Here is a 19,891-nt window from a genome sequence, read left to right on the forward strand (position 1 = left end):
CGCATACTTTTACGAGGCATGTTCTTTGGAGGAGATGTGGAGCGTCGAGGAATGAGCATCCAACCACACTCGCGACATGCAATCCTTCTCAATTGTTTTTGGAAAGGCATGCACACCATATCTTGTGCCTCATTGTGTTTTCGTCACCAAATTTTTCCATTGGCGGGATTGAGAAGGACACAAAAAGATTTGTTCCCATAGATGGAACATGCTGTGTCTCTCTAGAGAAAGGCCCGCACATACCATCTTTCACCTCATACCCGTCTTTCGAGGGCCAAAAGTTAGCAATGAGTAGAATTGACAAGGGTCTGAAAAGTCAGCCCCCATAATCATTAAAGCTTTTAGCTTTTTAACATAGGCAAGGAAACACCATGTTTTAAATTCCGCCACACTTTTCAGCTACCATGTCTGGTCGTGGTGCGAAGGGTCCGACCAATTCTGCCACGTGTCGGATCATACAAAAAGTTTTAGAGAGCGCAGAGACAGCATACGAACTTCGCGGACGACTTCCAGTGATTAAATCTGGTCTCAAGCGCAGTGTGAAGTGGTCCATGAGAGATTTTGAGGTCGTTGTATGCAGTACTTCATCCGAAGTCCCTTGGACACATCCATGGTAGTTAACCTACATTACTTGGCGGATGATCAAAACTATAACGGACGTGGCTCGGTAATCAAATCGGGTACAACTCATTGATTATCATTAAGTGGTGTCGTTATCTATCCGATTTACATGACATGTTGAAACGGCCGTGACTTTTTGTATAAATCCCCCAGAAATTGAGATGACGATCTTGCGCCAATAGACCACTAGAACCTGCTGACACTGGGCCCAATCATTCCATATAGCAAAGTATCAAACATTCTTTCCATAATTCACCAATTAATCTCACGCCCCTGAGCTGGTAGGCATGCCAAGATCCATATCTAGGTCCATATCCATGCTGAACGTCAAATCGGTATCATCCCACGGCAACATCTGCGATTGATCTATCGTCGCACCTGCGCTCAGATCCGAGTCGCTAAAGCCCGATGTGGCAGCCAGGGTTGATCCGAATCCTGTGGATGTCGCCGTCATGTCGAAGTCAGGGTCGGCCGTGCTGAACACAGGAAAACCGTAATCCGGGTCAATGGCATTGTTGGAAGCGTTGCACGCCAGCTCGTTGATAGGGGTCATGAAGGCTGGATGACTTTTCGAGAGAGGCGCCGAGGTAGTGCAGAACTCGCCGTCATCGCCGATGCAGAAACCACCCGCACCCGTACCTTCTAGATCATTTATTGTTGCGTTCAGGTCCAAGCCTCCAAAATCAGTGAAGGAAGAGATAGGGAGGTTGGAAGTCGCCGATGTAGGTGCGGACGTGGTGGCACCGAGCATGTGCGTGATCGGTACAGAAACTTCGCCTGCTTTCGACATGGCCATGGTGCCTGCCAATGTGCACTCGAACGCACGCGCGCGTGCTACGGGGGTCGTGAAAGTTCTTGGAGATGCAATGAAAGTTCTTGAGGTTGAAGCTCTCATCGAGCTGTGCATTGGGTCCCAAGCCTAGATCTTCCAACACCTCGTGGTTGGAGTACTGGCCCGCGATCGCTTGTGGTTGGGTGAGATCCATGCCGTGTGCTTTCCTAAAGAGATTGAGCCATTCCGGATTGTCGGCTGCCGTTTGTTCCCATGCGTCATCCGAGTCGTATAGAATGCGTCGAGCTTCGCTTTGAAGCATTGCATCTGTAACTGAGCCTGACCCATGTTGCTCAATGTGCTGGCGCGCAAAGCGGCCAAGGCGCAGCGTGAGTATCTCCCAGCAAGTTGCATATGGATGAGGAGAACGGTGTGGTGAAGTTGTGTGTGGTGAAGGGCGCTGCGTGGTTCCTGTACTAGTAGACTCGTCTACGGCGAAATTGCACGTCTTTGGTGAGATGTCGTTGCTGTTGGGTAGCAGGACCTCAAGATCGGGTTGGTCCAGGCTCATGCCTGGATGTTTCATCGATGATGAGTTGGTGGCGGAGAATGGGAACGGAGACTTGCTCTCGTTCGCGATTAGGTACGGTGGCATGGCATTCGTGACGTGTTGGGCGACATGCGGGTCAAGACCCCCTACAACCCTTCCAGTTCCTCATGGTAGCTCCATTGCGAAATTCCTTCGCGAGGTGGACAGCACGATCTTGCCATTTGTCGAACGTCTTGCCGCAGAAGCCACAGCGCGAGTTGATCACTTGAGCTTCCGCCTTCCAAGCCTCCATGCTTGGGGTCATTTTACAGCCGTGCCTAGGGTTGGCAGTCAGTATGTACGAATCTGTCTATTGGAGCCAGAATACTCACATTAAGCGAAGATGTTGCCTGAGGTGGTCTTTGCGATAGAAAGTTCTTGCCTCCATTCCCTTCTCTTCGCAGGCAAGGTGGTTGTGTGATTCCAAGTGCGCATTGCTGGGGTTTACCTCATCACAGTAGACACATTTGCGCTGGCCAGACGAAGAGCAGGTGATAACGTCACCAAGTGGAGCACATATCCACTTCTCGAGAGACAGGTGAAGAGACTTTTCGTGACGGGTCCAGTCGTACTTATTCTTGAAGCGATCAGTGCAGAAAGTGCCTGGGTAAGTGAGCATGATAATAATAGCTGACACGACGGGCTAAAGAAGGAAACTATTTCGGAGAATGCTTTGACATGCACATGTCGGATGAGAACACTTACATTGGAATAGACGTGCATCACTATCAGAGTCGTGTTTTAGCGCTCGAGTTGGCATGCGTCGTCGCCGACGCCTCTCCTTCGACTTCAAGCTACTGAAGGAACCAAGAGAGTGCCGCGAGCTTTGTGAGTAAGTGGCGGAAGTAGACGAACCAATGGACCCTGACGAGAGGATCGTGAGGCCGGTCTCCAAAGATGTGATGGAGGGCGCGCGAAAGACTGAGAAACTGCCGGTACTGTCGTTCGAGTTCTCCTTCCTGTAGCTACTCGCAGCGCTTCGATCGGCGTCATCAGGGAAGTCGAAATTCTCCACGTTGTGAGCGATAGCTTGCAGCGGCGCCGGTTCGTTCTCAGGGGGGGAGTGCTTCCATCGTTCGAAGGGATCTGATTGCGGTCAATTCTGACTCTTTTGCGATTGAGTTACAGCCGGAACCGGCATATGCAGGCTCGGGCTGTCAAGGCGGTATTTGAAGAACCGGCCCTGATTGTTAGAGGTAGAGGTGGAAGGGGTATACTGACTCAGAGACTCCCAGGTTCGACCCGGTGGAACATTGACAGGTTCAGTTACTGGTCGCAAACTAGGCGATGAAGTTCGCTTCGGTCGTGCCTTGTGCCTTCGCCTTGTGTTCGCCATCCAGTTAGAGATCTGGCTCATAGACAGACCAGTCTGCTGGCCTAATGCTTCCTTCTCTTCTTCGGTTGGGTAAGGGTGGTCGATATGTGCGATCATCCAGTCCTTCAGGATTTTGACAGCAGCACGTGGGAAGCGGGCAGCCGCAGCACCCTTCTTCGGTCCCTTGCCTTCAGTCTCATCTTCCTCAATCGGGCCTTGATGACCGAGGGAACGCATAGGTTTCTTCCCAGTGAAGCCTCCAAATGTCCTCTCACTGACCTCGGCCACACTATGCAATGTATCTAAGGCAGTCCGATTCATTTGCATAGGCATTTTTTCAGGGCTGGTGAAGCTGCAGGGACGGAACAATGCATTGCAGGGCGAGCATCCGGATGACTTTCCTTTGTCGGCATCATAGATGAAGCACTCCAGTGATTTTGATCGACAGTATTCACAGGGATGGGGCGGTTTCTGATATCTGGGGAGCCTGGATCAATGAGCACGCTATGGGAATACGGTGAGATATGTTGTTACTCACCAACTTGAGAAGTCGGTGTTGAACTCCTCGGGAGCGATGTCATCATGGAGTATATCCGGGAGTGATATGTCCTGGTTGAAGGAAGCACAAAGGCAGCTAAACCTTGTCAGTACAATCAATCTCAAAGATCATCTTGGTATTTTATCGAGTGTGAAGGCGAAAAACACGGCCATCCTTGGAAGTCTCTCATTCATTGTATGATATGCTCCAGGGTAGCCTAGGATGACCCGGAGTAATACGACCGAGGGTGGTGTGTCAAAGCTCAGACATTCCATACAGGCTACAACCCGCAAAGAGCGTGTTGCGCATCTCCGTGACATGAGACAGAAACGTGGAAGCTACGACTTACCCGTCATCACCTTCCTGGCCGTAAGCTGGACAGCCGACCCGGTGTTTACTGGCACGAGACGCTGGCCGGCTTGGTAACGGGGAGCCGACTTCGTGAATCATGGAAGAAGCCTCTCCAAAATCAAAGAATTGGGCCATGTCGGATTGAGCGTTGGGCGTGGCCATGATGCGGAAACTTTAGTCGGCCGTGGCACAAGAGCGGAAATGGTATGGCGAAGCGCCCTGCAAGGGAAGCACGCCCTCCGAGTCTGCGGAATTGACGATAGGGCGTCAAAAGTAGGGTTGGAGCATGGAAGAGATGTCGCAGTGCTGCGTGCAATGTGAGTAAGAAAAGAGTCCTAGATTGGAGTCACAGCTGCCTCGAGACGAGCGAGCTAGGCTCGTTCGGGTGCAGAGACGACAAGCGCAGGGCGTGGAATTGACATGCGTCTGTGCGCAGCTCTGGCTAGGGCGTGGAGTTCGGGGCGGATCCTTCGATGTCCATCCGGGCATCGGCACAACTTCTTTTGTTTCGGCTGAGTAAGACGGCTGTTTGTGAGATCGCCGAATCAACCCATTCTTCGAACTGTGAGATATTGTGTTAACAAGCCAGCGACGTGCGAAGTTGACGCCGTCACTCCGGCTTGCTGATAGCCATCGAAGATGAATGTTTGAAGGTATCGACAAGCGATGCAGGTCTGGCTTGGTACCGATCCAATCTCGTACCGCGCTGCCCTCAGAGCCTCGGTGATCTAGTTATTAGTACGTGAAAACTTACGAGTTTACTGTTTCCTCCTACCACCAAGCCCAGCTAGCGCACCGCACCATGGCATTCCATCGGCTGACAAACCCCACAGCGCCCCTCCTGTATCCCTCCGATTCGCCCGCCGGCCATCTGGCAAAACGGTAGACTACGCCTTAGCGACCCTCAGAAAGTCTGGAGAAAATCTATTCGCGGCTGGATCCAGTAAGCGCAGCCGTCCGTCAGCAACATTATCTACAGACAGGGTTACGAAATGCCATCTGGTCGCGCGATTGCAGACGAGCGCTGATGAAGGGCTGTGTGCATGTGTGTTGATGGTGTGGACGAGTAAGAGTCTGCCGGCAATGCGAAGAGTTGGACGGTTAACGCTTACCAGTAGCACGGATTCAGAAGTCGTTCCGCTCGGACATAGCCGATCATGCATGGCGAGCAGGCGAGAGTTTCTCTGATAGCTTGCAAGTATGGCCTTACGTTCGTTGACTCACCTTCACTTGTAACAAAATTGACCTAGGAATGCAGTGTTGTGATGACTAGGTTTGGACGCTAGAGAGAGGGGACTGTTGCTACTACCGTCTCACCTACAACGCGTTGATACTGACAGTACATAGATTGTTCACATGTCTGTCTCTCTCTTGAAGAACGGTAAAGAGTCCAGTGGGAATCCCCTCTTGCATCTGTTCTCGATTTTCGAAGATTAGGCAAGATTCAGAGGCACATCATATCGGCTCAGGACTATCACCTTTCCACGGCACGTTCGGCGGGTTCGGTGTAGTCGGCGTGGTTCGCGTTCGCTCCTAGCCCACCGCTATGACTCTTCCTTAGAGCGAAAAGGAAATCGCCTATGCTGATGGTCAGTCGTAGGATGATGCTTGCCTCCATTCGAAAGATAAGCCATCTCCCCCAGACAAATATGGCGGCTTCAGTTGCTGTGAGCACGTAATGTCCGCAATGACATCGCTGGTCGATTTGATGGGAGGCTATATCACCAACAGCACAGCACAACACTACCAGAGATAAGAACTGACTTCCATCCCACATCAGACCTAGGAAGTCTTATCCAGATGTTCCCAAAAACCACCACTGAGGCACTGCAAGTTTAGTCCTACGTCTGGTGACTCTTCATGGTCGTGGCATCAAGCGCATTCTTGCCAGGTACATCAAGCGCATTCTTGCCAGGTACTAGCCAGGGAGGTGTCAATCATGGGTAATCATACCGTTTCCATGGAAGTTTCTGTGCAGCCATCCAACCAACATTCGGGCCCAATAAAACTTCTATGTGTAGTATGCTGATGCATAAACCGTAGATCATAAATCATAGCAAGGCTGCCTCGGGATCTACCTATCAATTTGTAAACCTGGACTCTAATAGCTTGTTGCCATTATCTGTCGTGCCTCCAAGGGACCTCATTCTCTTTTCTTCACTCATACGACGCCACAACTTTTGTCTTTGCTTGATCCTCCACACATACCAAGCCTTCGTTCCCGGATCCAGGAAGATATTGACTATGCTCAACACGCGAAGAACACGGTTCCTGGGTCTATACTTGGCGGCGTCATCATAGCGATGAATATTAGTTGCGATGATGCCCGATGTCTGGACAGACATGTTATAGATTGCAGCAGAGACTGTACGCGCGCAGACATTGTGTGGCGTTGCGGAAATTCAGCCAACTTGCATGGAATGTGCTATATACGCAAGCTAGTAAGTTCCAACCAAGTTACAGCAAAATTACAGTGCCTACCATTTGGGTAGCAGAGATGAAGCGTCATGGTTGACCATGCCAGCCACTTGTTGATCTGTCACATCATAGATATTTGAAAAACATGGTGAACGGTGGTACCCACAGCTTGAGGACTTTGCTAGGCACAATTAAAAGGTTGCTCTTCAATGACTCAAACCCAATGTCCTGGAGTGTGAGTCTCTACAAGCGCGGTACGGGTGTTCGGTAGGCATAATGCAGTGTTTTCGTCACTCTGGCAGTCGTACGAGAGGCATGCCAAGTCCCAAACGCGGTCACGGGAGAGTATTTGAGACTACTTGCAGCCGCAAATCACACTTCGCTTGACCCGACAACTTTGACAACTTCCATCATGAGCCACTCCGCTACTGAAAACGGTTCTAGCATCGCGCTCGCTACGACCGCTGGTCGAGGGAATCGGGAACTGTTGCAACAACCAGGAAAACCCGGTATCGTAACGGAGCTCCAAGAAGAGCTGCGTATTCAAGAACACAATGGAGAGGATTTGACCCAGCCCACGCGGAAAAAGTCGCTCTCCTTTAAACTTTCCTTTTCTGGACTTGCCCTGATCCTTCTTGTATTTCAAATGGACGCAACGTGCCTAAGCATTGCGCTTCCGGTGAGCCCAGACACCGGCCTGACTTGTCGTCCTTCCCATATCCTATACTGAATTCTATTGCAGACCATCTCCAAAGAGCTTAAGGGTACGAGTCTGGAGTCCTTTTGGGCGAATTTGGGCTACAGCCTTTGCGGTCTCGTCATGCAGCCGGTTTGGGCCAGCGTCTCCGACGCTTTCGGCCGCAAGTACCCTCTTCATGCATCTGTGTGCCTCTTCTTCGTCGGTTCCATTGTTTTTGCTACTGCGCAAAACATGATCACTGTCAGCGCCGGACGCGTCCTTCAAGGACTCGGCGGTGGAGGAATTGACGTTTTGGCGTCTGTCGTCCTCGCGGACATGACGATGCTGGAGGAACGTTCGAAATACCTGGGCCTGATGGCCATCCCGTCAGCAGTTGGCAACATCATGGGCCCCTTCGTCGGCGCACTTTTCTCTACCTATGCCTCCTGGAGATGGATCGGTTGGATTAACCTACCACTGTTGGGTGTCGGGACAATGTTGTTGTTTTTCTTCCTCAGACTTCGGGCCGTTCCGCTCGGCGCGACGCTCACTAGCAATCTGAAGCGACTTGACTGGATCGGCATGCCACTCGTCATCGTCGGAATAACTTCCTTCTGCGTACCGGTCAGCTGGGCGGGGTCTCTATTCCCATGGGCATCCTGGCAAACTCTCCTCCCGTTGATCCTGGGAGTTGCGATGCTCGTCATATTTGCCTGGTACGAGTCCAAGCCCGCGGCACCCATTATTCCCCACCGACTCTTCCAAACAAAGACAGGAAACATGGCCCTTGTAGGGGGCTTCATCCACGGCATGGTCCTCATCTCCCTGCTGCAGTACTTGCCGCTGTTCTACCAAGCCGTCCAGCTCAAGACAGCAATATCGTCAGCCGTTTTCCTGCTGCCCACAGTCATCGTAAGCGTGCTAGTCACAGCCATCTCAATGCTGATGGTCCCGATGTTCGGAGGATATGTATGGCTTCTTCGGCTCTCATGGGTCATCACTGCGCTGGGGACCAGTTTACTGGCTCTTTTCGGCGTGGGGTCTTCGACATCTATACTGTACGGCCTTCCGATTCTCTGGGGACAAGGAGTTTCGCTGCTACGCCTCCTCATGCTTCCGGTCCAAGCAAGCGTCAAGTGTGTCGACGACGAGGGCTTAGCGACTGCGAACTTTCTTACAATTCGCATGTTTGGAGCCCTTGTCGGCCTCGCGATCTGCTCGCCGATCTTCAACATTGTCTTCTCGAATTCCGTTTCAGAGGGTGCAGTCGAGCTGGCGGGGCCGCTGGAGTCGCTAAAGGACGCCTCCAATGCTGTGAGCTTCATTGGCGAGTTGAGGTCGCTGGACGCCCCCGCTACAACGCTGGACCAGGTCTCGCGGGTCTACCTCGAATCTTTCAAAGCCATATTCTACACGATGGCCGGAATGAGTGGATTGGGCTTGGTGTCTTCCGTGTTCTTGAACGAGATTGAGTTGAAGAGAAAGGACCGCGGGAACCGGCGCTTCGAAGAGACTTAGAAAGGATAGGAAGATTTTCTTCTCTGCAGATGTGCTACAGATGTAGACAACAACAATGAAAATCTCCTGGTCGGCTTCTGCGTTGTTTAAATACCCAAGCATGGCATGTGAAGCCAGTATCTTCCCCATTGGCGTCTGGGATTTGAAGAGGAAGACCGTCGTTGTCGAGCACGCTACGCATCAGGTTAGCGATAAGTACAGGATACCGAGAGGAAATATGTATCTGACCCGCCAGTCAAGCGACCCCAAAATATGCATGAAGAATTGAAGCGAAAGCGAGGGATACAGGCCAGAACCATGGAGACTCAGCCTCAGAGTTCGGCCTCCACTCCGCGACAGCACTTCACTCCCACTTCGAAACCTCATGTCGAGCATGTTGGATACTCAGATGCTGTGGAAAAGCTCAAACTACGCGCAAAACAACAACTTCGTGCAATCCGACTCTTGCGCCACACATTGTTGAACGTCTACAGGCGACAGTTCTCAATTATGTTCATCGCCAACGCCGTGGCCATGATTATCTTCCTCTCCAAAGCCAACGACATTCTTCACATCAACATCTGGAACCTTGAAACCGCCGCTAACGCCAACATCTTCGTCGCAACGGCGACCCAGCAGGACTACTTATTGAACGTTCTGTACTATACGGCCTGGCTGACACCGCATTCGGCACCGTTGCGGGTACGTTGTATCGTCGCGAAGCTTTACGAAAACGGTGGAGTGCAGTCTGGCTGCGGCATTGCAGGCACACTATGGTTCGTCGCCCTGACAATCATCTTGTCCGTCTAATTCGCGAAGATCAATTTTACATCGGAAGCGGTTCTCATAGTGACCTGCATAATGCAAGCTTCACTCCTCCTGATCGTAGCCTTGAATTACCCGACCTTCCGTGCTAATTACCATAATATCTTCGAGGCATCTCATCGGTTCGCTGGATGGACGGTGATCATGCTATTCTGGGTTGAACTTGGGCTGCTTGCTAACACAGTGACTCAGGAAAACACGTTGCGGCTACATACGCCCTGGTTCGGCAGCCATCTTTCTGGTTATTGATCCGATCACCATCCACGCGATCCTCCCATGGCTGTTTGTGCGACGTTGCGAGTTCAAGGCGGTGGCCATTGACAGAGCATGCGGTTCGTTTATACTTCGAGCGTAGAGTTGGGCCTTGCACCGGAATCGCCATCTCCAGCTCCCCGCTGCTGGAATGGCATCCGTTTGCCACACTTCCATGTTTAGACAAGGCACAGGAGGGAGGATCCATCATTGTCTCTCGCGCAGGAGACTGCACCAAATCAGCAGTTGAGAAGCCTCGAAGCTACTACTGGGTCAAAGGAATGCCCAAGCCGGGCGTTCTAGGTCTCTCGCTCATTTTCAAGCGAGTCGTTATCGTCACGACGGGATCTGGAATTGGGCCATGCCTGTCCATCATCGCCAAATCGGCGCATGACAATCCGCATATTGTGGACCGGACCACGACCAGAGCAGACCTTTGGTTCTGAGATCGTCCAATACGTCCGCCAAGCAGATCCCGAGGCCATAACCATAGACAGTAAGACATCCGGACGTCCGGACATGGTTGGTCTATCATACCGCCTCTATGCTGAAGCGGGGGCTGAATCGGTGTTTGTGATTAGCAACCCTGCACTGACGCGCAAGATTGTGTACAGCCTGGAATCCCGAGGTATTCCTGCGTTTGGACCCATCTGGGACTCGTAACGCCGGGAGTGTTGCACATGGACGGTGGCAGCATGAGCTGCGTTGTGCGGCAGCGTGGTAGAGCAAAGTTGGGAGGTAGGTGATATTTCCCGTATGGCGCTTCGGGATTTTTTGGATACCACATTCGCTAGATAGATAGGCTTTGATCTAGCAGTGCGCAATGTTAATCAACTATGCTTCATGCCTACCTGGAGTATTCTGGGCTCAGTGTGACTGAAGATGCGATTCTCCATAAATTCTACCACCTGGATGTGGTTCCGCATGCGGTCGAACCGGTGGTGATCTCTACGCGACATGGAAAGACAATAGAGCATAATGCTTGAAAGACTAGTCTGCCCAGCAGACAATAATGCAGCGCAGCCTCGACGGCGCAGGTGTGTGGGTGGCTGGCCCCTGTGATAACGTGGGTGCCTGACGCAGTCGACAGTCCGCTATAAGAGGACCGGTGCGCACTGTTCGCTGGATTCACCATGACCCTCTCTTACGTGCAAATCTAGGTGGAGTTCTGATATTGCCAACGCGTGCAGGTCCGTTGGCTGGTGGTTCCCAAGGAGGACCGATGTGAGTTTGCAACTCAGCCTCCACCCATGCACGGATACTACGGCCGCTCACGTCTCCCACAGCTTTTGCTGCCCCAACACGCAAGCCGCGAGCCATGAGACTCCATCTCATACGCATCTCCTGGGGCTCGCCATAATACGCCCGCGACGAGAAAGCTGGACAAGGCTACCTATCCGTCAGAGCTCCGCGCGAACTAGCGACGAATGCCAACGCATCGCTGCACGCATTACACCGTTGTCAAGCGGCCCAGACATGCAGAGCTAGCCGAGTCCCGCAGGCATGCAGTGTCCACAAGCATCGTGTATCATGTTCTCAGTCACCGCCTTCGCTCTGCTTAAGGGCACCGAACCGCCTCGAGTGCTGTGAAACGGCGCAGAAGCACACGAAGCCTCACGACGCCGCTCCCGGCTTGCCCCTCCCTGACCCCACCTCCGCGCTGGGGACATCGCAACCGCAGGCCTTACTCTGCCCACTGGATGTTCGGTAATAATGCCAGCAGCGACTGATTCATGACTACGTGCTGAGATGGATGCGGCTCCGAATTGTGCAATCTGTAATGCGCCCGCGTATCCAGAATGTCCCTGCGAGTCGGAGCGCCTGCAGATCGCGGTCAAGCAGGCTGAAAACCGCGCCATGGAAGAGAAGCTGACCGAGATACGGTGCGCAGCCTCACATTTGCCATACAGCTCAAAGACGGTTGCTTATTGTGGACAGAGACTGGGTGATATCGCACGCGCGCCAGCACATTCTGAACCAGTTCAAACGACTCGCGTCGACGCGCGAAGCCCAGCACTCGGCCTACCTCGCGACCCTGCCCAACTATAGCGTTTACATGCAGTATTCAGGTCACCCGCCAATACATCCCATATACATCGAGACCCTCCAGCGCCAGATCGCCGAGGCGCACGCTGATTTAAAGCGGGGCATCGATGCCGACTGGCGCGCCTCTGTGCTCCGTTACCCAGACGTGCTCGATTACTTCTACGGTCTGGTTCAGTTGAAACTACCGGACGAACGCTCATCGCGGGTCGTGGAACCTCCGTTTGCCGCCGCGGGATATGCGGATAGAGGGTTTGTGAGCCACATAGCGAAGGAGAAGAAAAAGAAGAGAAGAGACAGCTCTTTGGCACCACCAGAAAGAGGAATGCATAGGGACGAACCCCCGATGCATGCAGTCCTGGGTCGAGTGAGAGGCCCACCGGCTGCGCCCACGCCTCCCATCGGCGGCGGATATCCTCGACCACCACCCGTGTATCCTGGGTACTGAGCGGGCGACAGGCAAGTTTGCAGTCGCTCACCATTCGCCATCTCCGGCTGAGTTCACTCCGCATTTCCTTCTCATCTTTACCATCTATCTTACTACGACTGTCACGATTAGCATACCTGGCGTTCTATCCCCACCCACTGCAGGCTTATCAACGCTGCAAGGTCGTTGGCGGTTCTATTTGCTTCTGAGCATTAAGCATAGCAAGGAGTTGCGGTTTCGATTGTGTCTTTGGTTTCACTTCTCCCCTCCGCACGCAAGACGTAACAGCGATTTGCAGGTAGCCATTATGATAGCTGTTATACATGACATCGAACACCTACTCTTGTATCCGAACAACTCATGGTTCGGACTTATGCCAAGCAACCTGCCATAATATGTGACTAAGCACTCCACTAAGCCAATATACGTTAGTGTCACGTTGAGCTTCCCAGCGCGGCTTCCCAAAAGTTCACTGACGTTCATTCATACTCAACCACCTACGCGCGCGCAATCTGCACTGCCTTGACCTTTGTGCTCCTGCGAGGCCCTTCTACGTGCAAACCGAAAGACCCGACTTACCCGCCTCAAGATTACCAGCTAGTTGTCCTACGCCGTTCACTACATCCGCGAATCGTACCACGCAACGCTGCCGTTATGGACAAGAAGTCTGGTGCCTACGGCGGCGCCGCAGGCGGAGGTGACACCGATTTCCGCAAGACCTACGACCGCGAGAAATACGCTGCCCTCGCCAAAGAACGCGAAGAGCGCGAGCGCGCCGAAGGCAAGGCCCGCTATGAAGCTAAACAAGAAGGCCGCTCCTACCGGCGCCGCGCCTCTACGCCTGAAGACCTCAAGATGACGGAAGCGCGCACCGGCCGCGTGGACGTAGCCTCGCTTGTTGGCAAGACCATGCTTGTGCCCGCCGGCTCAGGCGTAGGCAAGCGCGGCAAATCCGCAGGATTCTACTGTGAGGCATGCGATATCACGCTGAGGGACAGTCCAAGTTGGATTGAGCATCTGAATTCGAAGCAGCATTTGAGCAATACGGGGCAGAGTATGGATGTAAAGAGGGCGACGCTGGAGGAGGTCAGGGAGAGGCTGAGGTATCTTAGTCGGAAGAGGAGAGAGGCAATGCAAAAAGAGGAGTTGGATCTGGATAAGCGGCTGGATCAGCGGAAAGAGGAAGAAGACAAAGACCGGGAGGCAAAGCGGCAAAAGCGAAATGAGAAAAGGCGGGCAAAAAAGGACGATTGGGAGGGATTTTGAACGAAAAGCATGCACGTTGTACCGGAATAGAATCGGCATTTGGCGTTTAGGTTGGACATCGAAGATACCCAGGCACTGTGCCATCTCTCATACTTGACCGAATCTATGATAGAAGATCTTACCTCTATCTCACATTTACTGTCCTTTGGATGCTTGCTTTGTGCGAAATTTTGCAGGAGACCAAGGAGTTGAAAATCATGGCCAGTGACGAATGCGTTCAATGGCATCAGCATAAACGTTTTGTCCGACCTTATGCTAAAAATGTTTCGGACCAATATCGTCCGGTATGCTGGGGAGCATGGCCGCTGCGGGGAAGCTCCTGCCGTATCAACAACCTATAGATGTCGTTTCCACTTATGTGAGCACTGGCGCAATTGACGCAATGCAAGCTTTGCATTTCTAAGCAGAATGCCGAGCATCATTGATCCTACGCGTCGTGCGTGCAAAGCCGCCTATTTAAGACCTCGTTCAACTACCCATCTGTGACCTCATCGTTCGTTTGCTATACACTGGTCATTTCTTACACTCCTTCCACACCCGCCTACACGCATATTTGAGCACTGCAACCAACAACAAAATGGCAGCCATAAATGGAAACCCCCCCAAGATCACCATTTACACTAACCATAATTGCCCGTACGCGCACCGTGCGCACATTGTGATCAAGGAGCTGGGGCTACCATACGAGGAGGTCATCATCGATCTGAACAAACCGAGAGAACCTTGGTATCTGGAGGTCAACCCAGTAAGTGTGTCTGCGTACTCCCTCACTCATAGAGGAACGAGCGTCGCTCATTCTTCGACTCCAGCACCCGGGACCTAGCTTCTGCACAATCCCGAGTTGTACGACGACACAATGCAGTGAAAATTGGCTCTCGCTAACCCCACCAGCGCGGCCTCGTTCCTTCGATCAACTTCAATGGCGAAATCATCACCGAGTCCGCTATTGTCTCCCAATTCCTGGCTGACGCTTACCCGTCACATCTCCTTCCGCCATCTAACACTGTGGACGGTGCCTTGAAGCGCGCTCGCATCAACTTCTTCACGGACACCTGGACCACCAAAGCCGGTAGCTTTTGGTTCAAGATCGCAATGGCGGACTCCGAGGAAGAGAAGGAAAAGCTTTCGAAAGAATTGGTCAGCACCGTCAAGAAGGAAATTGAGCCCTTGCTCAAGGATGCGGCGCCGTTCTTTGGCGGGAGCTCCAAGTTGACCTTCGCTGAAGCCATCGTTGCACCCTTCATCGTACGCCTCTTTGCTTTCACGAAACATGGCCTGCTTCCCAAGTCAGCCAGCGATGAGATGCACGGACTTCCCCAATTTTCCAAGTGGGCTACTGAGGTCATCAAGCAAGAAAGCGTGACGTATATCTGGAACGAGGAGCGCGCCGTGGAAAGCATTAAGAAGAAAGTTGCTTCACTCAAGGCAAAGGCCTAGAGCGTGAATGGCAAGCAGTTTCGGTACGTGGACTTGATGGCCATCAAATACCATAACAACTACACTGAAACTTTTGTGAGATGTTCGCCATTGTGCTATGCTCATGCAGATACTGCTGCTCATGATCGAGCTTGCCGCGGAAAGTGACATTTGTGCAGACCTTCAGACAAACAGGAGACCTAACGATGCAGTAAATGGTGAAAGCCCGCGGGTAATCTAATGCCCCCGACAAATCCAAAACTCCAATTACAGACCTAATGCAACATACCCAAAGGAAGGTCCAGCGTGCCATTACGCTGAAAGCGGATTTTCTGTCAAGATCCCCACCACCTGCTGGAGTTCATGGACTAGTCAATGGTCCTCCAGTACTGCGAACCATGACGTGGGCGCTTTGGAGCCGGAAGCTCCTGATCTGCTACACTGAGCTGCAATATAATCTCTGCGGCTTCGAGCTCTCGATGCGTGCGGTTGCGGTTACCGAAGTTGCTCGCTCCGGTGTTGTCGATCGGTTGGGGAGTCGGCATTATATTGTGAGGATGGATCGGACTCCTGCGCAGAAAATTGTCGTCAACAACAATCTCTGAATGTGGCCTTTTCGTGAGAATAGCCTTGTCATAGTAACCTCGCGGCACCGAGGTTGGGCGCGGGTCCAAGGGGACCCCATACTCGCGCAAGTGTTGGTGGAGAGGCGGTAATTCATTCGCCGTACGATCGCAAGTTGGGGAGTGGACAATAGGTGACGATGATGGGGACTTTGAGCCGTTGACTGATGTCCAAGCAGATATCCAGGTCGAACCCCGCGGCGAAACTTGTGGCGAAACAGTAGATCTCTCGTTCTGGTCCCCGCCAGTGTAATAGCCACTCTCTTCCGACTTTCGTGGGTGATGCGACATGGGCTCCCAAGGCGCGTTCAAAGTTGGCAGCTGTGGTGTCTCCACCGTAGTCGACCCCATCTGGCTCGCAATCCGATAATCGCACCCCTCCTCTCTGAAACGGTTTGTCTCGTCGATACATTCCTGCACGATCTCAGGAGCGATCAGGAATCTACCGTATCTGGGATCTTCTGGATGGAAGCACATCTCGGGGAAATCGTATCCGAAAACAGGGGTCAGGACCCAGCGAATGTGCCAACAGAACGTCGCGGCGATGGCCTTGGCGGCTTGGTACGGCATCCAGTATCCTGAGCTGGTAAGTAATCCATCTACATTGTCTGAAGGGTAACTCACCTTGACATACTAGGGCCCCTCCCGTGATGCTGTAGCTGACATCCTTGAGACCCGGATTCTCCCTCAGAGCTTTTGCTGGTATCGTCTGAAGGGATCAGTATCTTGACACAACAATGAACATGAAAAGAACGACCGACCTTGGTGTGTTTCAGTGACTTGAAGAATGGCGTCATGCGGACTAAGCCAACATTGTAGTCCCAAACGACAACATACTCCTTATCGTCGCCCGGCACTTTATACGTGTATTGGAACACTATCAACAAGTCAGAAGAGGTTCAGATGTTTAGAGGCGTCAACTTGCTTTCGAAAGACTCTCGTCCCGTTTTGTCCAGGAAGTCCTTCTTGTCGCTATTGTAAGGGATGTGGCGGACTCCTTTCTTCTTGATCTCTCTCATGGGGAATAGCTGAAATCGGCGATACTGAAAGACGAGGGCGTCATCCTCATGACCTTCGTGTGGGGGATAGTTCACATGGCCGACAACCTGGGCGCTTTCTGAGAAGACGGGCGCGTCTTTGGGAATCTTCTGTCGTTTCGGAACCGAAGTGTACGGCGCCATGGGACGAGGCATAGGCGCTGGTGTTGGAGACTCCGAGCCGCGATAGCCATCGCGCTCGTCGCCACGACATGGGTTGAGTAGAGAATGTATCTTCATTGCTCGGTAGGTTAAGCTGAGGTCGAAACTTGTTGCACGCGTTGCTGACGATGCTAGACTGAGCTTCCAGCCTGGCCGCGATGTACTCGCCAAAGGTGGACTTGGATCAAAAGCCAGGAACAGAAGGGAGCTTAGCTGCTGTGGAACAATAATGCAGTATGGGTAGCGGGAAGCTTGGAACACTGGTCGACGGAGAAAAGGCCGCTTTCCACAGCGTTTGCGTGCTGGCCACGAGGACGAAACGGACAGCTTATACGCGCAGGTGTTTTCGCTGCCTATTCTCCCCGAATCGCCAAGCGACAATATCTGCCCTCCTCTGTAAGTGTCTGAAACATCCCAGATTACTGAAGCTAGTACTTACGCAATGTATCTGGTATCGAGGGAGACAGGTGAGGAACCTAGCGGTTCGGCTTCCCTTGCGAAGATGGCAGGGCGCCACAGAGAGAGACAGACCAGACTACAAATGGTCGTCCGACAAACGGAAAGCTCCCGTGGCAATGATTTGCGTTCTCGCTTGATGTCCAACGGATTGCCTGGTTCGCCTTGTCCAGTGAATTTCTCGCTGCGGGATCGTGATGACGAGACGATACACGTCAAAATGAAAAGCGATCCAAAAGAGCGGCTCCTCTTCCAAAAGACTGCCTCTATCTGCTAGATGAGGTTCGTATGCCTCGTTAGTCAAGTGGAACTTGGCGAACTGTAATAAGCAACAAGAGAAGGGCGAGGCAGGGCAGAGGCTAACAAGGAACACTAGATCGGCTCTAAGCTCTGGTGTTGGGCCGTTCTTGTATGATCCCGTCGGCCACTAGCTGTTACTATCCCAGCCACACGGTCACTTATGTTGCCCGAGCTCTGCAGACGTACGCCAGGTGTGAAGAAGCGAAAGATGGAAGCTGTCTCAGTGCTCGCTCTATGTGGCTCAGCTAAGCTGCCAAAGTACGCGAGACACGGTCCGTTCTGGATATAAGACAGTCATTGCTATAATGCAGCTAGTCATTGAGCGTGCTGTAGCCGGCAGGGGATCGAGGACAGTGCAGCCTCGTTTCACGGCGTCAAACGCTCTTCGCCCATAAACCCTGCATTTAGCACTGGACAACCTATGAAAACAAAAAAAAAACAGCAGTGGAGCGACGATACAAAGCGACCCCAGGCGGAGGGACATGGCTGGTGGTGCCGCTCTCTCTGGCGTAGCCCTACACAGCTCCAGTATGTATATCATAGGTGGAGGGACTGTATCTAAGCTCGTTGGATCTCCCAAGATAGAATGGAACCGCAGTGCAAGCTGTTTCGATTCCTCCAGGCGAGCGCCCGGTATCGAAGACTCATCGCATACATGCGCGAACAAGGGGGGATAACAAAGGGCTCCTGGGCTCATCTCTGGCACAGGCCATCCAAGCCAACCCGGTCATGCTTCCTCGCCGTACCGCGTGTGAAGGGCGAATGGATACGTTGTCCATCTGCAGCTATCCGCGAGTACAAGCGCACGTACCTGGCTTGGCCGGACCCTCACGGACAAACGTGGTCGCTCTTCCCTTGCAATCTGCACTTTTCGGTTAGCTGCTTAATTGCGAGCGCGGCTACAAAATTAATTGGCTCAAAATTGTGTCGGTGAGGCACTTTCCGGGGACTCAAGTGGCGGGGGTGGGTACTCGAAGCCCCTTGCCCTGGCTGATTGCTTCCTCGATTCAGAACGACACACGAGCATGCTCGTCACCGCGATACTGAGAGGCTCGTCTGCAAGGTCACATTGGATAACTGAACTTCCAAAAGCCGACATTTCCACCTTGTTGCGAGCATGTGTACTAGCCCTACAATGGGCAAAATTCAGACGAGAGGTCTCCTTCACCCGACGACTAAAGACCAGGAAGCCATCTCAGCATGTAAAAGCGGCGGCATGTCTCAGTCCTGACCGCCTAGAGATGAACAATCAAACTGCATGGTGGATCCAGACGGGTAGTCCTCGCTGCCTCCACTCCGCAAAGCAGTGATTGAGCAGTGCTCTGAGCACTCTTTCTACTGAGTTCCGGAATGATAGCGAACTGGAACATGGGCTATGAAAGAAGTTCAAGTGGAGAAGGCAAACGATATGAGGCTTATAACATGAGGCCTTGGCATCATCGACGTCGTCATGTGCGCGGCCAGAGAGCTAGTTATGTGACGCTGTCGATGCACTGACCCGGCGGTGAACACATCGCATGAGTCCTCGTCCGGTGAATGCATGTGCTCGTTTCGAAACACGTCGAATAGCCTTCAGCATATTGACCTTTACTGATCTAACAGGTCATGAGCACAACGCTCTTAATGATCATTATCGCACCTGACTCTGTGCCACACTGAAAGTCTCGGGCCTTCGGTTGCGTCATGCAAGACGGGCACGACGAAAAGAAACGTCACATGAGTGTGCTCGACTACTAGCCATTAACACTATTGTTTTCCTTCTTGTCTATAACAAGCGATATCAAAAGACTTGTGGCGTGATGGTGCGTACGGTCATCGATCGACGATAGCTCGCTTCAAGAGCTAGTCGGTATCCTCGCGATGCCAGAGTGGCTACACGGGCCCATCGAACAGGACGGATAAACCCTTCAGGCATTTTGACCCTAGTGTACGTGGCACTACCCCACTGCCACTCGTGACGGCCCATTCGGCGGCGACTATCGTGTGAAAAGCGGCTCGAGCCTACATCATCATGCACATCGATGGCATGGTGGAACTGCATGTCTAGAAATGCTTTTTGCTTTCAGCAGACGAGGCTGGAACTCAGCATAGGCGGCCAATGACACTGGCCAGTATTCCATTCGCTCTGTTTCGGACGATCGTATCAGCCCCTGCACAGGGACGTTGTCGAGCGCCCGTGGGCGGCATCGTCCACGACCGACCGCACAACACTGCTATCTACCTGTTCCGTACAACAGAGCTGTCAAAATCTGGAGCATGCATCCGAAGCATGGTTCCCCACAAGCGCACGCAATGTCTGGAAAT

The 19,891-nt window shown here is 52.5% G+C and overlaps 6 protein-coding genes across 6 annotated transcripts; 4 read left to right on the plus strand and 2 right to left on the minus strand.

The window, feature by feature from the left end:
• Positions 1-886: 886 nt before the first annotated feature.
• N0V89_001223 (uncharacterized protein) lies at positions 887-3,630 on the minus strand (the record flags this gene model as incomplete). The annotated part of the gene is made up of 6 exons (XM_056210037.1): positions 887-1,422; positions 1,460-2,089; positions 2,253-2,260; positions 2,315-2,585; positions 2,838-3,068; positions 3,204-3,630. The coding sequence occupies 6 exons, from the start codon at positions 3,628-3,630 to the stop codon at positions 887-889; spliced, it is 2,103 nt and encodes a 700-aa protein (XP_056076859.1).
• A 3,386-nt stretch (positions 3,631-7,016) lies between these two features.
• Positions 7,017-8,801, plus strand: N0V89_001224 (uncharacterized protein; the record flags this gene model as incomplete). The annotated part of the gene is made up of 2 exons (XM_056210038.1): positions 7,017-7,283; positions 7,347-8,801. 2 exons carry the CDS (start codon positions 7,017-7,019, stop codon positions 8,799-8,801), a joined length of 1,722 nt encoding a protein of 573 aa, XP_056076860.1.
• Positions 8,802-11,606: 2,805 nt separating this feature from the next.
• On the plus strand, positions 11,607-12,348 carry N0V89_001225 (uncharacterized protein; the record flags this gene model as incomplete). The annotated part of the gene is made up of 2 exons (XM_056210039.1): positions 11,607-11,740; positions 11,796-12,348. 2 exons carry the CDS (start codon positions 11,607-11,609, stop codon positions 12,346-12,348), a joined length of 687 nt encoding a protein of 228 aa, XP_056076861.1.
• Positions 12,349-12,634: 286 nt separating this feature from the next.
• SNU23 (U4/U6.U5 snRNP associated protein) lies at positions 12,635-13,593 on the plus strand (the record flags this gene model as incomplete). The annotated part of the gene is made up of 2 exons (XM_056210040.1): positions 12,635-12,643; positions 12,925-13,593. 2 exons carry the CDS (start codon positions 12,635-12,637, stop codon positions 13,591-13,593), a joined length of 678 nt encoding a protein of 225 aa, XP_056076862.1.
• Positions 13,594-14,170: 577 nt separating this feature from the next.
• Positions 14,171-15,030, plus strand: N0V89_001227 (uncharacterized protein; the record flags this gene model as incomplete). Its single annotated transcript, XM_056210041.1, has 2 exons — positions 14,171-14,338; positions 14,485-15,030. The coding sequence occupies 2 exons, from the start codon at positions 14,171-14,173 to the stop codon at positions 15,028-15,030; spliced, it is 714 nt and encodes a 237-aa protein (XP_056076863.1).
• A 347-nt stretch (positions 15,031-15,377) lies between these two features.
• N0V89_001228 (uncharacterized protein) lies at positions 15,378-16,909 on the minus strand (the record flags this gene model as incomplete). The annotated part of the gene is made up of 4 exons (XM_056210042.1): positions 15,378-16,210; positions 16,257-16,341; positions 16,394-16,509; positions 16,705-16,909. The coding sequence occupies 4 exons, from the start codon at positions 16,907-16,909 to the stop codon at positions 15,378-15,380; spliced, it is 1,239 nt and encodes a 412-aa protein (XP_056076864.1).
• Positions 16,910-19,891: the final 2,982 nt, after the last annotated feature.

Source organism: Didymosphaeria variabile (genome assembly GCF_027946475.1).
Source record: "Didymosphaeria variabile strain IMI 356815 chromosome Unknown scaffold_1, whole genome shotgun sequence".
Taxonomy (NCBI): Eukaryota; Fungi; Ascomycota; class Dothideomycetes; order Pleosporales; family Didymosphaeriaceae; genus Didymosphaeria; species Didymosphaeria variabile.